The sequence below is a fragment of the Lissotriton vulgaris genome, chromosome 3_1 (assembly GCF_964263255.1).
Source record: "Lissotriton vulgaris chromosome 3_1, aLisVul1.2, whole genome shotgun sequence".
NCBI lineage: Eukaryota > Metazoa > Chordata > Amphibia > Caudata > Salamandridae > Lissotriton > Lissotriton vulgaris.
The window spans coordinates 591494564-591515478 of NC_141689.1; the positions used below are offsets into that span (position 1 = coordinate 591494564).

At 44.8% G+C, this 20915-nt stretch overlaps 1 protein-coding gene across 8 annotated transcripts in view; it reads right to left on the reverse strand.

Moving 5' to 3' along the window:
• Positions 1-8593: 8593 nt before the first annotated feature.
• Positions 8594-20915, reverse strand: part of CCNH (cyclin H) — a 249184-nt gene continuing 236862 nt past the window's right edge. For 4 of the 8 annotated variants that reach the window (XM_086960869.1, XM_086960871.1, XM_086960868.1 and 1 more), the window contains exons 9-10: positions 12939-12996; positions 8594-8928 (exon numbers count right to left, since the gene is read on the reverse strand). In XM_086960869.1, the coding sequence (XP_086816995.1) occupies positions 8890-8928; positions 12939-12996 (97 nt within the window). In that variant the 3' untranslated portion in view covers positions 8594-8889. The remainder of the gene's footprint in view (positions 8929-12938; positions 12997-20915) is intronic. The other 4 variants (XM_086960866.1, XM_086960864.1, XM_086960865.1 and 1 more) reach the window with 1 other exon arrangement.

A 20915-nucleotide genomic window follows, 5' to 3' on the forward strand; every position in this document is an offset into this window, starting at 1 on the left:
AAGCAACAATGAAAATAAATCTGTATCTCTAGAGGCAGAGGTGGAGCTGAAGATTACCTTAAGCCATTCTTAAGCATCCGTTCTTTTTTTGCATTTGTCGCCGTAAGTGGGAAGGGTATGCCCAGACGTGGGTCCTGTGCTCGAAAAGCCATCAGATTCAAGCTAGCCTGGCTGATGAGGAGATGTACCCCAAAACCTGTCCCAGGATGCTTTTTTCTGGTCCAGGGAGGACTTGGCCTGGCAGTTTGGGTTGGACTATTCCCATGGGGAGCAGGGTCAAGACTGATTTGCATATGGCTGGGTCTAAACTGGAATGGCTTGGCATGCAAAAAAATAATGGATTCAACCCAGATCTGTGACTGGGGATGTATGTTTGATTGGTTCAGCATTCCAATCATCTGTTCTTTTTGCATTGGTCGCCTTAAGTGGGAAGGGTATGCACAGATGTGTGCCCTGTGCTCACTATGCCACAAGATTCAAGCTAGCCTGGCTGATGAGGGGTGAAACTCTGAAACCGGTCCCAGGATGCCCGTTTCTGGTCAAGGGAGGACCTGGCCTGGCAGTTCAGGTTGGACTGTTCGTCTTGGGGAGCAGAGTTAAGACTGATTTGCATATGGCTAGGTCTAAACTGGAATGGCGCGGCGTGCAAAAAAATTATGGATTCAACCCAGATCTGTGACTGGGGGTGAAAGTTTGATTGATTCAGCATTCCGAATGGTCATCTGTTCTTTTTGCACTTAAGCCATTCCTAAGAGAGGACAAGGTGCAAGTGCTTCAATTAGAGTCTATCCGTGAAAAACAATAATACCAATAATAATACGCTATTCACCGATGGGGGGTATGTTTTTATCAGTAACGTGTAAGGATACAGTGTAAGTATCTATTAAGTAGCACAATGTCGAGAATTAATGCTAACTTGGTAAGCTGGTACAGAAGACTCCACTGTTCATAAGAATTCACTATTGGGATGGAGTTACCTCTAGAAAAGTCTCCAATTTCATTACACTTTAAAGAGCATTTTAAACACCCACAATCAATCTCTAGGCGACCACGTCCACAAGGTTTATCCCTATTGTCTACCAACTGTTGCATTCAAAGTGCTTCTTTATTATAAGTATTTTGCATTTCTGTACTGTAGGACTTAGGACTTTCAGAGCAGGAATGGCCTCAATAAAATTATCAAAGTCTTTCAATCCACTCAAGTATTCAACTTGGCCAGCAATGAGCTTACAAATCAGATCCAGCTGTTTGTAAGCATTCTCTAATGTGAAAATGTGACATCTTTAGACTGTCACAGTGAAGTCATTGTCAATGAAGATCCTTTAACCTTGATATTTAAGCGGCATGCCTTTTTCAAAGGCTCATATTGCATTTTTTGTTGTGTGTGGAAATCCAGGAAATGAATCAGTTCACCCTCATGGGACCAACGTTCAATTTCGGTGGAGGACCCACAAGGAATCCAGTGCTGTTAAAGTAGGTTGAAAGGGGCTTGGCCAAGATGGCGGCGAGGTAGGATGCGGCTTCCACAGCTCCTTCTTGCCGTCCGCCGAAATTAGCATCTTAAAACCCCTAAGGGAGTCGGGTAAGCAGACTACTGTCCCGAAAGACTCCCTTGTGACTCTGTGTCTCTGATACCCGTGGTGGATGGCAGCGGACACCAGACACCGGCGGCCGAGACGGGCGAGGAGGAGCGATTTAGGGGCGGATTCCGACAGAGGCCTCGCCGTGCGACACGGAAGACACGTGGGTCGCGCACCACTGCACCTGGAGTCGTACACCACCTACCTCGAAGCTCTCGGAGGTTGGCTTCCCGAAGAGCAGCAACTTCGTTGGCGTTGGGTTCCCTCGTCCACCTTCTATTGTTGCCCGTTTACACTCTTTTAGTCTCTGCGCCCTTCGATTATCCTACTGACACCTGCTCATCGACATAAGTCACAACGCATACCGCAAGTCAGCCCATTCACTGTCCCCTGATGCTACGTAACACACTTAAGGTCCTCACGCTTAATGTGAGGGGTTTGACCAATCCAATTAAACGCAGAGCAATCCTCAACTGTCTTGAGCAATCCAATGCAGACATATGCCTCCTACAGGACACACCTTCTCTCTAAAGACCACCATAGGCTGAAATCCCAGGCCTTCCCAACACAGATGTTCTCCTCCAACACATCCAAATCAGCCGGAGTCGCCATACTGGTCTCCCGCTTCTTTCAGGGCACGGTCCTCCAGAAAGAGGCAGAGATTAAGGGTTGCTTACTCACATATCAGTTCTCCCTGGGTGGGGTGACGTTCATAGTTGGCTCTATATACACGCCTAACAATGAGCAGATTAAATTTCTCCTCCATGCCCTACGAGAAGCTGCCGCAACTGTGGACCGCCAACTATTATTGGGTGGAGACCTCGATATTGTCTTTGACAATGATATAGACCGCTCCTGCCAAAGAACACACCAAGCAGGGGTACTCACATCCAAGGAACAAACCCACCTTCAGTATCTGGGACTGCTCGATCTTTGGCGCCATTTTCACCCACGCGCTCGCAGATACACCTTCTATTCTGGGGCACACAAAACATATGCACGGTTAGATTATTTTTTCTGCTCCTCCTCATTTAGGGCTCACGCACTAAGCGCTGAAATCCTGACAGCTTCCCTCTCAGACCATTCCCTTGTCCTGGCCACTTTCCGCCTGCTGCCTACTGAGCATCCCATCACGCACTGGCACTTGCGAGACACGCTGCTGCACCACACATCTGTAATTGAGCAAGTCCAGAAAGCTATCAGAGATTTTGTCGCCCTTAACGCTAACCCCGATACTTCCCCAGCGACACAGTGGGGGGCGTTGGAAGCAGTCATACAGGGGGTATTTATAGCCATATCCTCAGCTCATAACAGAGAGGAGCCGCAAGCGGGCAGAGCTCACTCAGAGTTTCAGAGCTTGAACAGATGCACCAACGAACTGGTGCTTCCCGTGCCTGGCGTCAATTATGCGTAGAACGCAAGAACCCTGCGGCCTTGGACCAGGATAGGGCTGAGTACGCATCCCTCTGGCTCCGTCTCTCCTATTATACGGGGGGGGACAGATGCGGCCATCTCTTGGCCAACAAACTGCGGGAAGCCAGGCAGAGGTAAGGTGTCCACACAATTCAGACACCGAGGGGCGAGTCAGTCTCTGATGACGCGGTCATACCGGAAACGTTCCGGGATTTTAACGCTGACCTCTACATGGGAGATCCTCTGGATACCCAGACTAGCGCGGACTATATAGCCAAAGCTCATAAACCCACTTTGTTACAGGCACAGGGCGACCACCTCGACAGGGAGATACAGATAGAAGAGGTTGTTTCAGCAATTTCGCACCTCAAGCTAGGCAAATCACCGGGCCTAGATGGCTATACAGCTGCCTTTTATAAGGCGTTCTGCAGCCAATTGGCACCTATCCTGACGGAATTGTTTAATACTTTCGAACAAACGGGAGCCATACCGGGAGAAATGCTGGAAGCAGCAATAGTGGTTATCCCAAAGCTGGGAAAGGACAAGACAGTCTGCAGCGCGTATAGGCCTATTTCTCTTTCAAACAGATATCAAGATATACACTAGCATCATAGCGGCCCGTTTAGCTCCATACATGGCCCAGCTGGTTGAACCAGATCAGGCAGGCTTTATCCCGCAGAGGCAGATCAACGACAACACTAAACGTATTCTCCAGCTGATCGAGCGTGCGTCCCGTACCCATGGAGAACACCTGCTGCTGGCCATCCATGTGGAGAAGGCCTGCGATAGGGTGCACTGGCCTTAACTAGAGATTGTCTTGATGGGTGCTGGCTTTGGTGAGAAGCTGTGGACCCGGATTTTAAACTGCTACCGATGCCCCATGGCAACAGTCTGTGTTAACGGTCACACATCCACCTGTTTTTCTATTTGGAGGGCAATAGGCAGGGGTGCCCCAGTCACCCTTCCTTTTTGCACTTTATATGGAACCCTTGGCGCTTAGAATCTGACAGCATCCTGTCATATCTGGGATAAAATTCGGGGGAGATGTCCACACCGCAAGCCTCTATGCAGATGTCCTTTTTTTCTCTCTCCAACCTAATCACGGCTTTGCGCGTTCTCTTTGTTCAACTGTACGGTTTTGCACAAGGATCGGGATTTAAGATTAATATGGACAAATCTATATCGCTTAATATCCTGCTTTCTCCACACACTACAGGAGGAACATCCGGTGTTATGGGCATCGAACGCGGTTCCCTCCCTGGGAATCCAACTCGCGCCCACCATACAGGCTACCACTGAGATTAATTACTCAAATCTTCGCACCCATATCCGTAAGGCACTAAATAGGTAGTAACACTGCACAATATCCTGGCTAGGGTGGATTGCAGCTATCACGATGACCTTCCTCCCCCAAATCTTGTACCTTTTCCAGACCCGGGGTTGGATCCAACAGACCCAGGCAGACCTGTCACGTTTTATCTGGCACGGGCGCAAACCGCGATTCCGACAGCACGTTGCGGTTCTTCCACTGGAGAGGGGAGGAGTGGGGGTACCCGACATTCAGTTATACTTCCACGCTGCCCAACTTAGATATCTGGTAGATTGGCACCTCCTGGAATCCGAAAAACACTGGCTGATCCAGGACCAGGCGGTGGCAGGCAGGCCATTGCAGGGGGTGCCCTTTCTCTATAAACATAGGCCTTGAAACCTATATGCTTCGTACATCACGAGCGCTATAATGGATCCCTGGGACCACATGAACATCTCCAACCAGCTGACTACCTTCCCATCACCCCTCACACCGTTCTTTGATAACCCTGAGATTCATCCTGGCACGGTTGCTTCCACCTTTAGGTGATGGCGCTCTTCTCCCTGTAGGTCGTTGGACCACCTCTTCGACCTGGGTGGTATAATTCCATTTCCGCAGCTCAAAGAGTACTATGGACTCACGGAACTAGAGTGTTTGCCATACTTACAAGTCAGACATTGGGCACTACATCTAAATGTTAGACCGCAGGCACAGCGTCTCTTGACACCGTACGAAAAGTGGCTTGTAACGCGCACCTCTGACAAGAAAATGATCTCTGACCTCTACAAAATGCTAGTCACCACTACCACACACACACATATGCGGGCCGTTCAAGATGTGAAAGAGATCTGGGGAGAACACTAAGTCATAAAGAATGGGAGGACATTTACCATAAGGCAAGACACTCAGCGAATCATATGGGCCTCCCGGAGACCCTGACCAAAGTTGCCACTTACTGGTATGGTACTACACGCTGGAGCGCATACACCACTTCGACCCGCGCCGGAGGGACCTGTGTTGGAGGGAATGCGGGGAGGTGGATACCTAAGAACACTTTCTCTGGAGTTGTCCTTTTATACAACCATACTGGACCCAAGTTCTCGACCAAGTACACCTCAAGACACAGATCCCACGCTTCCCCTCTTACATAATCATGGGCCTGCCCAACCCGTTGACATATCCACTTATATCGCGGAGGGGCCGGTTGATTGCCATTGCTCTAGGAGCGGTAACACAAAACATCCTGATACACTGGCTCTCTACCCAGCTCCCGAAACACACTGGCTGGCTCCAGCGGTTGTCGTCAGTGTAGGGCATGGAGAAACTTACTCTCACGTTGGCCAGCAGAGGGTCTGAATTCCCTGAGTTGTGGCGACCTTTTCTCACTCTACTAGTGTCGGAGGTCCGAGTGCTAACATGCCCTCAGTATCTCAGACTCCTCCGCCCTCCAGATGCACAAATTCCAGATTCCAGATTGATTGATTGATTGATTGATTGATTGATGCCGATTCCAAGAAAAAACGCAAACCAAAGACGAAAAGCAGCCTGCTTCCCTATTTTCCTTTTGTTGTTCAAGGTGGATGAGGGTGGGCTCTCTAAAGTGTTCTCTTTCTTTACCAAGTTTGGGGGCCCGCTCCATGCTTATTGCCTTTGGTAACACGTATTGCGACCTTGTTGTCCCACATGCATTGATTTAACGGAGCGGAGAGCCTTGTCTTTTCTATCTGTTTAAAAAATCAATAAAAAATTTAAACCATAAAGTAGGTTGAAAAGTAACTACAGGAGGGTTTTTGTGCTGTTCCACGTTGACATTTCTTTCTTGCTTCTCGGATATACAAGAAATGTGGCTACTGTTTGTGCATTCTGTTTTCTGCATCTTTTCTATGATCTTATGTTTGTGCAGCGCATTGCGTAGGTACAAAAGCACTGTCTTTCAAGTATCCTGGTCATGAGTGTCTCCTATTCGCTATTTAAATACATTCATTGTCTTATTTCTTGGAGCTTTCCCCGCGTCTTGTGACAACAAGCCTCCAAAGAGGCAACTCAGAATTTCCATACTTTTAAGTTTCACTTCTTCATGCACATTTCTGCTCTCTTACAAAGAGGATTCATATGGACTGGACCGTTGTATCTGGATTTGTGTCATATTCGACTATTGGATACCATACTGTGGGGCAGATTTACAAGCCCCTTGTATCATTTTTGTGCTGCTGTTGCGTCACTTTTTGTGACGCAACGGCGGCGTAAAAATGCAGCCCATTTACAACGTGACGCATCTAGGGAAATGTGTCACGTGGTAAAGCCCTGCGTCACATTATACCTGCGTCAGGTATAATGTATGCAGGGTGGGCGTTCCAACTCAAAAAAGCCTCAGAAGTGACGCAGTGAAATCTACAAGATTTCACTGCATCACTTCTAGGACGCCACTGCGTCAAATACCTTGCGCCTGCTTCAAGCAGGCGCAAGGAGTGATGCAGTGTAATCAGAATAGGCCTCAACATGCATTGCTGGAGTTGTGTCGTGCTTGCGACAAGACTCCAGCAATGCATGACTTTTGCATCAACAGATGCGTATGAATTTCAGACGCATCTGTCAATCCTTGCGCCATGATGCGCCGTATTGTAAATACGGCGCATCCATGGTGGCAAAAGGGTGTCTCAGGGTGGCGCAGGGAAAGTGAATCATCTTTACAGAGCCCCTATGTCCTTATGCCTAATCCAATAACTACTTTTTGCGGCCTTTAGGAAGTCTGTCTTTACTTTAAAATGTGTGCACTATGGCAAATCAAGGCTGATGGTTCTATACATTGTTACCTGCTGGAACACCCAAAGGTTATTCCTTTCCGAGGTTCTCCAGGATAGGCCCCATGCTATTTAAATCTCAGAGGCAGACTTACCACTGTTAACCAAATCAAAGTCCTAAAGCTCCTCTAGTTAACTTTGAAGTTACTTAATAAACAATGAAAGGCTCCAGTCTAAGCACCCATGTGTCTAGTCGTATATTGTTGTGCAGGCCAAGTCATACTACTGATAAGTTCTTTATTGTGGGGACTCCATTTTATAATTCACCACCTCCTTTGAGCCACCAGTGACAGATGATACCCAGAACCCAACACTGTTTACAATTTTGAGCTGTATCAGTTTACTCAAGTCTTATCAGTATTCCACTCTTCACAATTATACAGTGGTAATGTTAATTGTTCCGAGGGTTCCTCTCAGTCTAGCAGAGCACGTCCCTAAATGTTGAGAGCTGATGGGTCTCTTGAAATTCTTGAGCCTTACTCACAGAGTGGCCCAGTCAGGAGCACCTGTACGCCTAGGCCCACAGAAAGGAAAAGGAGCCCCTCTCCACACCTTTCATTGGCTGACCGCTCCAGAGGACTGCTAATATGGAGATCCTGGCTCATACCGGGTTGGAGATCCTGGCTCATACAGGGTGAGGGCTTTGGAGGCTCTCCACTAGCCCAGTCTCCCAGTCGCTGGAGCTCCCCTCTGATTTAAATCAACATGTTTTTTGCAGCCTCCGAAAGCCACCCTACTCCCAAGTCTTCTCTCTGCAGTCTTCATTTCAGGTGGAGGGGTTGGGTGACATATCAAGCGCCGGGAGGTGGGGGGGGGGGGAGGGGGGGGGGGAGGAGGTCAGATGAGCTTCTGGGAGGGGGCAAGATGTTGTATCAGTTCCAAGCCTAAATCTTCCTCCAAATGAGCTGTTTAAGTCATTGGCAGATACAAGGTCCCTCGTCGGGCACAGCTACAGCTCCATGCCCCTGGAAGATGTCTTCAGGTCAGAGACCGCTCTATTTTGCGGCTTCTTCAGTGGCCATTCCAGCGCTCTTGTTCTATGTGGAAAATTTGGGTGATGTCAGACCAGACATCTGCCTCACTACAAGTAATCACCCACATACAACTCAAGAGGGTCAAACAAGTCAAGTAGCAGTATTCCCACTGCTCTTTTGAGAACGAACATGAGTGTTGGTCTTATGTAGTTTGCATAATTGAAAGAAACCTTCCCAGCACTCAAGGTATAGTGCAATCGGTTGTTGTGCCTTAGGAAATAATATTTTTTTAAATTCTGAGTGCAATTTTCGATGTTTGCATCATAAGATTATCTTTCCACATGACTTCTGTGTTAACTAGTTAAGACTCAATTATCAGTGAATAATTAATTTGGATAGATCTCACCCTTTTTTCGATCACAGAAGTAACCTACATGTCTCATAGTGATAAGGTGAAACTGAGAAGTTAAAGTGTTAGTAGTTTTCTACAGATGTGGAAAATAAAACTAGCACATATTATATTTTGTAAAATAGTGATTTATTACAAAATGCAGTTTTAGAAAACATTAACTCACATTTATCATTCTTTCAACTGTAGGTTTTCTACAATAAATACAATATTTTTTATGATTATTATGACAAAAATAATGATATAATAATAATTGATTTAACACAAAAAAAACGGAACTTTTCCTCCTTGATTATTTAGAAAACAAGCAGCAGATGAATGTATGGAGCCTCATGTCCTTGGATTCTATTTGTAAAAGCTTTTTAGCAGTGAACTGTCCCCAAACGCCGTCAAACAAACAAAATCAGAGAGACTCAACCAGATCATCATCACTCCATTCTTCCTGAAATAAAAATTGAAAGAAGTTAACTAAAGCAAATTTGATATGACATATGTATCAAATTTATCAAAGACTGGATTGAAGCTATTCCCATAATCTTGTGCAAATCTTAACAGTAGATTATGATGGCTTTTTACCTTGAATTGTTATTTAAATTCCACAAACAGTTCAGATGCATGCAATGTGATTTAGCATAGATTAAATTCACTAGTTTCAATCAATGGAAACAAGTGGTATTTATGTATGTATGTATGTAAATATACATAACACAGTGGCAGTTGCCACTGTGTAGTTTTAGTTAGGTCAGACTTTCTGTAGGAAGATAGTTTTTGTTTTGCTAATAGTTTTGGCGCAATTAGTCGAATCTTCACAAAACTTTCCCCAAAAAAGTTCAGCAACTTCCGCTCCTTCATGAAAAGTTTTGCGGTGATCCAAAAAACGGCGCAAGAGAAAAAGGGGGTACTCATAACACTTCTCCATGCAATTTCCAGAATTTTAGACCTCACTGAAGCCAAAATGACTGAACACATTTCGACGAAATTTGGGAGCAAGCTAGATCTATGAAGTCAGGTTTTTGCGATTTGGTGTAAATTTGTTCAGTAGTTTTGGAGAAATTAAAGTAAAATGTACAGATATGGGGTGGAGGGAGGACCCGGTTGGCATTAAGGACCTGTCAAATCCCATCATTCGACGGAGGCATGGGGACGACACATATATACCTCTACTATCTAGCAACCAGTCTTTTGACTGTACACAACTGGTTCAACGGGGGTTGGTCTGACCCAGCGTACAGGCTGGAACTTCATGTGCTTGGCCTGCCCAAGATCCAGTCTCTACTTTATGGGGAACCGGAACCCATCCCATCCACCCTGCCCGATGTCTCGCGCTCCGTGCTTCTAGCCTGGAGGGCGGCCTTGCGCCATACCAAGTGGATGCACAAACTCACTCAACTCATGCCTCTATGGCACGGTACGTGGCTCAGGGAGGTCAGTGGGCTGCAGGGATTCCGACCTTGGGATCTTATTGGGATCTCTCAACTTGGCGATGTGTGGACCTCTAGTCCAGATATTCCCTGCATTCGTCACAATTCTATAAATATTTACAACTACGACGTGCCCTCCACATACATATACAGGAGGATACCAGGGTCCCCGAATACAAACTCCCCGAGGCGCAGATAATGCTGGGCCACTTGGGGAGGGGGGGGGCATTTCCCACATCTACAAGTCGCTGGTCAACAACACCCCGACCTCATTCGACCGCCTCAGGGGCCAATAGGAGGAGTGGGTGGGCCCTCTGGACGAGGAGGACTGCGTGACGCCCTCATGTCCCCCAAATTAGTTAACACGTCAGCTAAACTCCGCTTGATCCAATTATACTACATTCACCTGACCCGGCAACGCCTACACCGAGCAGGTTTTTCCCCTTCTGCTGCATACACGAGATGCGGTCAAGACCCAGCCGACTTCTATCACATGGTGTGGGCATGCCCTCGATTGGCGCGGTTCTGGGGGAGATCGAAGGTGAATTGTCCGAGGTCTTGGGATGGGAGGTTCCCTATGATCCACGTCACTGCCTTCTCGGGATCACAGATGGTTTAGACTGGTCCAGGAACGAAAAGTTATTTTACAATACAGCCATGGTTGTGGCCAAAAGGGACATTGCCGCCTCCTGGAAAAGTCCCATACCACCAACTTCGGCGAAATGGCGAATGGGGTGGATTGGGTTGCGGGCCAAGAAAAACCCATGTATGAGGCACGAGGATTCCCTAAGAACCATCGGAGGGTATGGGGCAAGTGGCTGTGAGCCTTGGAATAGCCTGTTCTCTACCCAAGAGGTTGTGTCTGCAACTGGAGGGCGGGGTGGGCATATGGTACCCGTGTTTCTTGTACTGTACTTTGTCCATATTAGTGCTTTCCACTGTTGTGCTGTTGGTGCTTGTATTCCAAAAACACAAAGTGGCTTATTAAAAATATTTAAAGATATATTAACTGTTGGACTGAAATTCAAAAATTCAAGCCCCCTAATTGGAGCGAGCAATCAGATTGGCTGGCTGCAACATGAATAGAAATGTTGTGTTGACTATTACAGGAATCAAGGACTTGGTCCTCTGTCTTGAATTTTTTTTATAAAAGGGTATAGGAGGGCTGGGTAGTAATACCCTGATCCCCAAGACGTTATGAGGGGGTCCTAGAGGGACTACCTCGTGGCCAAAATGAAAAAATATATTTTTGCTTGCTTTGTTGTCCTACAGGACCCAAAAAACATGTAATGCTACTGTATTTTACTTTGATTTTCCCAGGGGTGTGCTAGTGTTCGGTGAACATTTAATGTTTGGGGAGAGAGGCCTGAGGCCCCCCTTACCTGTGGTGAGTTAAGGCCCCAAGGAAACCCTCCCCCGGGGCTCGATGGAACGCTGACCCTGTATCCCCATCCGCTAGGACAGAATATTGTGTGGAGCAGCGAAGGGTGTTTTGCTCCCACCAGTGGCAGCCAATAGAAAACGCTGCTTCCGCCCAGCGGGAGAACACAGGTAATACTGATGGTTTCTGCACAGCCTCAGAGAACAAGCAAAGCCTGCAGAGAACCAGCAGGAGGCCTTGGGGCTCCCCAGCAGACCCCAAAGGAAAGAGAAAGCAGTGGGTGTTCCATGCAGGAACAGGCCCTGCAAACAAAAAATGTTTTTTTGCGGCCTCATGCCACATTATTTATTGTAATACATGAGGGACCAGAGCCGCTCATTTTCTTTTTTTCCACTGATCACAGCATGGAGCGCCCCATAATTACTTTTGTGTCCCAGTTAGTTAGTTACCCTTCAGGATATCTTGAAGACCCACAAGTAATTTCTCTTTTCTACCTCAATTACCTGGCACCTACATACTACGAGGCCCATGTAAGAGACCATTCTAAAAATCTAAAACTATACTCCTAGTAAGGCCAATGCTGATACCATCTAAATAGGAGTATTCTGCATTTGTCTCTACTTCTGACAATAAAATACATGCAGGTGGCAGACTATGAAAAGAGAAATACCAGACAAGTCCAGGTCTTTTCTAAGGCATCTGTAATATCTATGTGCAATTAACCATTTGCTGTCTGAAACAAAAAACAGAGCAGGCACACTCGAAACAACCTCCAGGACCAAGTAACCAATAAGTACCAGCATATTAATGGAAAATAATTATCTCTCAAAATAGAGTTTCGGGGATCAAGATCCAAAGAATATGAAGGATGTAGATTTTAGGTTGATACTTCCAGCATTTAGGAAATGTTGGCTAAATTTCAGCATAAATTCACATTCATTTGTTTTTCGAACACAAATAATAACTTAAGATCTAAATCTCTACAGACCATCATCAGGGTAAGAAGAGAGCTTCAAAATCTGAACGAGACTAACATTCCTCTTAAACTCTCATTACAAATTACAATGCCATGATACCCGATTTGGCCACTAACTTTCTTTACAAACCGTATCATAAATTACATTAAAGCAATAAAACTAGATTTTTGATTCTGCCCTCGGCTGACATTTCAGCAGCAAATAGCTACTGAAACATCAAGGTGGAAAATGCCTGTAATGAGGGCCTTGGACTCAAACACAGTCTTCACGAACAAGAGGTTTATGAAACGGTTTCTTATCAGTTGTTATTTACATTAAAAACAAACACCAATGTTATGATATTCTCTAAAGAATTGGGAGGGGAAAAAGGAAAATGATGGAAACCGGAATGCTATTTCTCACTCAGATAAACACGTAAAATGAGCAACTTTTAGCTGAGGAGTTAAGAGAATAGGCAAAAGCTGTTACAGCTAAGTGAATCATGAAATCAGCCCTCTTACAAATGTGAGAGAATGAAAATAACTTGCATGAAACGTCACACTGATCCAGTCACTGCAGGCACAGACATTTATTTAACCTAAATTCTTACTGTATAATCGGTCATCTTAAATTAACAGTTGTGATAAAGAATAATGGATAACTAGAGGAATAAAAGCAACAATGATGCACTGACCTCATCCATTTTTTGTTTCTTGGTGATGTACTCATCGTCTTCAAAACCTTTTCTCTTCCTTTAAAGTCCAAAACAATGACATTATCTTTTAAGAATACATTTATCGTTAACATAGTGCCACCCAGCCAAAATACATAATTTTTTGGTTGATTAATTTCCATAATATTACATTTATATACAAAATAGGAGTGGCAAATGTCCCCACTATTCTATAATTCATGGTTACTTGTGCACTGTCAATAGCATATAATGACAATCAATTAGTTCCTTCAGTGTCATGACCTCCTCACCAACCAATCTTTCTGCATAGGTATCTTATTTGCCGCAGCATAGCATCTGTTGTACAAAAATTCATACCATTAGCAGACATTCGTTCATTGCTTACTGTATTTAGAACTAGCTTTGTTTCATTTACTAACAACTATCAAACATTATGGCATGGAATTCTACTTGATCACTCAACATGCTAATTAAAACATGCAATGGTCAATTGTGAATGTTCTGCTTGGAAGACCAACTGAACTCTTTCTTTTGATCTGTTCTGAAACAAACAAAGCTACAAATGGAAATCTCATTTAAAAATGCCAGCACCATGCTTTATAAGAAATTAGTTTCTTGTACTCTGCATCTTATTCGTTGGATTGTTGATCTTTTAGGCCTTATTTGGCTGTGGGACAATTCCCTGCGTACTACAGAGTTACTGCCTGGAGCATCTACTTCATTGCACTATTGCGTCTTTACAGCTCAGAGTTTGCATACGTTTACATCACTGATGGATAGACTTTGATGTCTTAATTTTGAATGGGGAATCAGGACCTCCACAGTAATGTTGCTGTATTAAGAATATTATACGGTCATGGGAGTCCTGTCCGCCTCAGGTTCTATGTGATATCGTATTTTGTTTGCTTAACTAGTTGATATTAGGTTAAATTCATATTTCTCCTTCGGAAGGGTCATGGCCCCAAGAAGCCCTGACGAAGTTCTCTTTCGAGAACGAAACGTGTTGGCTGAACTGTCTTCGTATAAGTCTGACAAATAAAGAACTTTGAAAAATGTCATTGTTAATCCTTGGACTTCTTTAATCCTACGCACACCCTTCATCGATCTGTTAAGAATCTGGGGCACAGCGGCATCACAAGACAGTTGTTGCCTGGGATGGTGCTGAAAGTGGTGTAGAAGTGCAGGAACGGTGGTCCACCGTCTGTTTTACTTTGATGTAAAGAAATTAGTTACTTACCTGAACTTCTAGTTCTCCAGAATTGGTATTTTTCACAGATTTACAAGCTTGAATAATTTTCTGCCCCAAGGCTTGGAAACCCCAGTACTTTTAAAATAGAGATAAACAATGTTATAATACCCATAGGCCCCAAATACAGAGTTTACCTAGTAGCACACTCACCTCATTTGAAATTACCCACATTTTCGCCATTGTGGGTGTGTTGGGGTCTGTACTCCACAGAGACACCAGTGCACAGATATAATACAAGTATGAAGAATAAAGAGTATACTGTGTGAGCCGCTGACCAGGGAGGAGGTAGGATAGCACAGAATCTATGAGATGCTAACGATACAGACCTTGAGTTCCAAGTAAGTATCTAATTTCTTGTCTGACACTGGATTTTTCACAGATGTTTCGGCAGATATTTGGGACTCTGACTCCTCCAGCGAGCTGCCGATGTGCACATGCTTCAAGTGGAATGCACCTTCACTCAGAGGCATGGCCTTGCTTGGACAGGAGATACCCCCTGTCCAGCCAGCCAAAGGAGGCAAGTAGTTGGTCGGATGCACATACATTTTTAATTCAGAAAATTTGATGCACATCCACATGACCAGCAAATGTAATGTCTTCTTAGCTGACATCGAAGGGTTTGGGAAGAAAAACTGATCAGTTCAAACAGAGGTCCAAGGGCACTTTAGCATGAACTTTGGGCTGATGCGCAAGGTAAACTTACAAGAAATATATAGGTTTTTTTATTGTTGAGGATTCGAATCAAATCAAAATCTTTATTCAAATTTTATCAAATCCATAAAAGCAGTACAAATATACAATCCCAATAAAATAGACATGATTCCAAATACATTTAAAACAACACACATTACAAAATTACAGATGGTTTAGCGGCGATAATACAGAAGTTTACTAAGGGTACTCCATTGTTTTACGTACATAGGTAATAACTCTCAAAAAAGTGCTGGTACGGAATATCAGTTCATCATTGTTCAAAGTTAGCAGCATCAAATAAGACTGTTCCAAAGACAGTGGTCTGTGCTTCTTAAAATATGGAACTAGAAACCATTTGATGTATTTTAGATCAAATTTACAAGAAAAAAAATGTAAATCATTTTGTAAACTCATACCTTCACATGGGCACAATTTATCTTCAGATCTTATTAAAGAATAACCTAATGGAAAACATAATAAGAATCTAACAGTGCCTGCCCTTAAACGGAACAAGAGTGATCTTTCCCAATTTGTCATTGGCAATGTAGGATACAATGGAATTGGTTGTATATACAGATCTTTATTCACGTAAGCCTGGATAGTTGATTTAGTTAACTCCCCCACCAATCTATCTTTACTATAAAGTGCATACAGTGCAAACTTTATTTCATTTTTGTCTTTAGGCTCAATCTTGCTAGGGTCAAAGAAGAGATGACCTTTACCCACACTGCTCAGTTTATTAAGAACTCCAGAGAGCCAAGGGATTGTCATCCCTTTCTCGCAGTTAAGACAATCTCTTATGATTTCATGGGTTAGGGAGGCCAATTTATTTCTCCAAATAGCCAACCAAAACAAGGCCGGTCTTGATGCTATAAAATCCGATATATAATACAAATTCAATTCACAATGACAGATGTACTCTGAGGTAGAGATAGGGGCTCCAAGGATTTTCCTACAGAAACGATTTTCCTCGGTCTGGATACTAGATGTTTTGCCCAGACCCCATATCTCAGCCCCATATGTTGCTACTGGGGCGCACTGTAGTTTAAAAAAAAATTAAATTGCTTTTGTGGCACCTACTTTCTTAGGCCGTGGGAGACTAAGAATAGAATTAATGGATTTTGAGAACTTGCTCGTGGCGTGGATCAAATGTCCACTCCAAGAGCAGTTCGCAGCAAAAACCATTCCTAAATAGGGAAAAGTATTAGTGTTATTTCGGTGGGATCAGATGGACTCTATTCCACTAAGCTGTCTTTTCCCCGGGCCACAAGACATGATAAAAGATTTTTTTAAATTTACTTTAGGATCTAGGTTATCCATATATTGTGCAAAACTTTTAAGCAAACTACGTAAAGCGGTTGGTGTTAAGCCCATAAGCACCGCGCCATCTGCATAAAGCAGAGTCGGTAGCAGTCCCCCCCTTATTTTTGGGACATCCGTAGTTGCCAGTTTAAAAAATTTATTTAGTCCATTAATATAAATAATGAACAACAGGGGTGCTAAAACGCACCCCTGCCTAACTCCTCTTTCTACCTTTATGTGCCCTGATATTTCCACCGCCATCCCGATCCTTACTTGTGCTTTTGTGTCGGTATGCAGGTAGGCCAAAAAGTGTACAAGAGGCTCTTCTATGCCATAATCTAAAAGAATAGACCACAATTTGGACCCATTTACTAGGTCAAATGCGGACGATAAATCCATAAAGGCTAAGTAGATTGGTGACAACCTAGCGATGGCATATTTGCCAATTACTAAGTTTAAGTTCAGGCACTGCTCTGTCGTCCCAACCCCACTTCTAAAGCCCATTTGACAAGGGTCTAAAACCCCGTGTCCTCTACCCAGTTATTTATTCTATTTTTGTAACACTCGCCCCAAGATTTTCAGAGTGTTATCTAGGAGTGAAATAGGTCTATAATTTACTGGATCTGTTCTCTCCCCTTTCTTGTATATAGGCACTATTATGCTTGCAGACCATGTATCTGGCATTGGCACTAATGGTAAACTATTAAAAACATTTTTTAAAATAGGTGCCCAAAGTTCAGGTTTCCATTTAATGATATCTATTGGGAAGCCATCTGGCCCAGGGGCTTTATTGCCAAGGCTTTGTTTGATAGCCGCGATCACCTCACCTAAACTGATCTCTAGAGGGCACAAATGGCCTGGTATATAGTTGCTACTAACATTTGGGGGTGTTGCATACACTTTGGAAAAATGATCTCACTGGTTACTCAGGATGGTGCAGCTTATTACTGACATTTGAGTTCCCATGTTACGCATATTTTTTACTGCAGACCAAAAAATCGTTCCTTTCTTCCCTGCTGCTGAATCCGATAGCTCCTCCCAACGCTCTGACAGAATAGTTACCTTACGTTCCCCTATTGTGGATTTATACTTCTTTCTCACCTCCCTAACCTCCATTTGGCATCTGGGTTTTGCATTCAGTGCCTTACGCAAAAGCCCTATTGGCAGCTGAACAATTACTGTCAAGCCACCTGGGGTCTATATCTGTTCTTTGGTTAGGGACAGTTAGAAGTGACTTTATAACTGTACACAGATTGGTAAAGTCTGTGATTACCCTTAAGTTATTCCCATCTGATGATGTGCATGAATTGATTAGATGTTGGTGCTTGTTTATACCCTGCTCGACTAAGCTTCCACTATCAACCCCCCTCCATTTCAATCTTACATTGTTTGTAACGGGGGTTATATCTCTAACCCCAAGTGTACGGGCAAACGCTGGGGAAGACCCCAGTCTAATATTCGCCACTAGTGCATTGTGATCCCCAAAGGCAGTCTCTAAAACCTTAGCCATTGTGAGGCAATCAATAAGCTCGGGTGACATAAAAATATAATCAATAGCTGTCGAATAGTCTCTGCCTCTAAATGTCGGGACATAATTAGTTGTGGGGGTAGGGCTTACCTCCATGATATTAGTTGAGATGTGCTAACGAATGAAAAAGTCCAATTCTAAGCTCCTTTTTGCTGCTCGATCAATTTGAGTGTTTCCCTCATTTAATTCGGGATTTGGAATCTTAGCATTAAAATCCCCAGCTAGGATAATCCTTTTACCCATACTTTTATCTGGTGACTCAATGACATCAGACAAAAATTTAAAAAGTTCCATAAAGTTTTTGTTTGGGATTGAATAGGAATCATTATTATAAAAATTAATCACATAAAAAGGGACCTTTCTTTTATATTCAATAATCTGAATGTTAGGACTTTTAGTTGGTATTGTCTTAATACTGCCACCTGCAGTTATGGTAATACCAATTAGTAACCTGCCCATAGGCCGACCAAAATCAGGTTTAGTTGCAGTTACACTATTGCAATAAAAGCCCTCTATATGGAGATCGGTAGTTGCCCATGTCTCCTGGAACATTATTATGTCTTCCTATCATGACCCGGCCCGACACGACTCCTAGGGGGATAAAAGAAGGAGAGTTGTTTGGTTTCAATACGTTCATTGCGCCCTTGCGTTCTCCAAGAACATATGTAGTCTACCATACGTGGGTCCTCAAAATTAATTATGACACAATCGCCCTGGGTAGTTTTACGCTCTTCTCCCACCCAGGGGACTCTGCGCACCATTAGGATCCTACTTGAACAATGAGGGGGTAGGGGTCGGTTAGTGTTGAGCCAGTATTGGACTTTGTTCTTTAGTGACCAACTGGGTTCATCTATATGGTCCGCCACCTCTGGAACCCCAGTCATAACTACTACTAGTGTACTTGCTTCTGGGGGCAAATTAACTATGGGTCTACACTCTTTTTCTCCCCTCTTCCGATCCCTTTTGGGGAGTGTTAGAGAGGCCTTAAGTGAACTATCTTTAGGTCTGGTAGGCACAGCAGGGTTTACCGATTTAGCCACTGTTTTATTGACTAGAGCTACCGGGGTCTTTGGCTTTGCATTTATATTTGCTACTTGTGCAGTCGTTTTCTTAGATAATGAGTCTACCAGTTTGTTGTTTTTAAGTTTTGTCCCCCCAGCCGTTATTGCCCCGTGATTAGGTGTGTTTTGGGTACGTTTTTGGAGAGGGCGCTCAATTCGGCCAGTTGTTTTTCTATATGTAAGAGTCTAGTCTCTATTGGAGACAAATGGATGTTGAAAAGCTCCCCAATTTTTGCTAACAATTTACTGTCGTCATCGCAGTGGTTACAAATTCCCCCCCGGGTACCCAAACCCTCTACACTTTCTATGTCTAAGACTTCGCTTGTCACATCTGGGTGTGATTTCCCATTGCCATTCTTTGGGGGATAATCTAATCCTTTCACATACTTTTTCTTTGACACACAAGTCTCCTTAACCGTTGGCACCTTTGTCTGTTTCTTTTGTTTCCGTATAGCACCCTCCTCCTTCCCCTTGACTGCCCATTACTTGCATCATCTGGCGTAAGGTTGATAACTAATTCTGGGGACCTTTCTAAAGCCAAACTTAATTGTGAATCCGACAGAAGTTGCGACGCTGACACATCAACTATATTTGGCATACCTTTCTGCTCCTTTTCCAGTTGAACTGCACCTGTGTCAAGCATTGGAGGACTGACACGGCGCTTTGTGTTGTTGCTGAAGCGCATTTGTAAGCGCTACTTTCTGCCGGACCCGCTCCGCGGGTCCCGCTTCACCGGAGAAGCTCCCTGCTGTAACTGACATCTGTGGACTAAGGGCTTGAGGCAAGTAGGGCTGCGAGCGGGCAGACTGCTGGACACCAACTCCCAAGAGTCCCAGCAGCTGCCTCACCGATCCCACCTGGTGACGCTCTCCCTCAAGGCCACGCCCCCTTCTTTCCAGCAAAAGGCGCCGGATTTCCACCAACAGCGGATACCTTTCTGCTCCTTTTCCAGTTGAACTGCACCTGTGTCAAGCATTGGAGGACTGACACGGCGCTTTGTGTTGTTGCTGAAGCGCATTTGTAAGCGCTACTTTCCGCCGGACCCGCTCCGCGGGTCCCGCTTCACCGGAGAAGCTCCCTGCTGTAACTGACATCTGTGGACTAAGGGCTTGAGGCAAGTAGGGCTGCGAGCGGGCAGACTGCTGGACTCCAACTCCCAAGAGTCCCAGCAGCTGCCTCACCGATCCCACCTGGTGACGCTCTCCCTCAAGGCCACGCCCCCTTCTTTCCAGCAAAAGGCGCCGGATTTCCACCAACAGCGGATACCTTTCTGCTCCTTTTCCAGTTGAACTGCACCTGTGTCAAGCATTGGAGGACTGACACGGCGCTTTGTGTTGTTGCTGAAGCACATTTGTAAGCGCTACTTTCCGCCGGACCCGCTCCGCGGGTCCCGCTTCACCGGAGAAGCTCCCTGCTGTAACTGACATCTGTGGACTAAGGGCTTGAGGCAAGTAGGGCTGCGAGCGGGCAGACTGCTGGACTCCAACTCCCAAGAGTCCCAGCAGCTGCCTCACCGATCCCACCTGGTGACGCTCTCCCTCAAGGCCACGCCCCCTCCTAAGGTCAGTCAATAAATAGAGTATCTGTACTCCGCTGCGCGGGAGCGCGCGGGTAGCGCCCGGGAGAAGCCCGGGACAAGGGCGGGCCCTATGAGGCCCTCAGAGGCACGAGTAGGCCAGGCTAGGCCCACTCCCTTAGCCCCGGTACGTCATACTTCAATCCAAACTACCTGTGAGACCGCTCTTATAGCCAGTCTGCAACCGGGTAGGTATTCTTGCTCTTTTCTTTAGAAACATTTACCTACAGCATAATACCAGAGTCCCCTATCGATATTGAATACGCTTTTTCACAGCGCATTCACGATAGTATTCCCCGGTCAAGATGACAAAGAAACTAAGATCTGGTAAAATAATAGTAGGAAGATCTAGCTCCAAAACTAAATCAAATCCCCTCCGAAATAAACATAGCCAATTATCCAACATGAAAAGTACCTGCCAGCTTTTTAACTTTTGGGAAAAGGGTAAAAATAAAGCCTTAGGGTTGGACAATAAAGTAACGGACCCAAAAGATCTTGGAGTCATCCATTTAGACTCTGCCCTAAATGATGCTCCAGAAAACCCTGAAATTAAAAAAGCAAAGGCAGA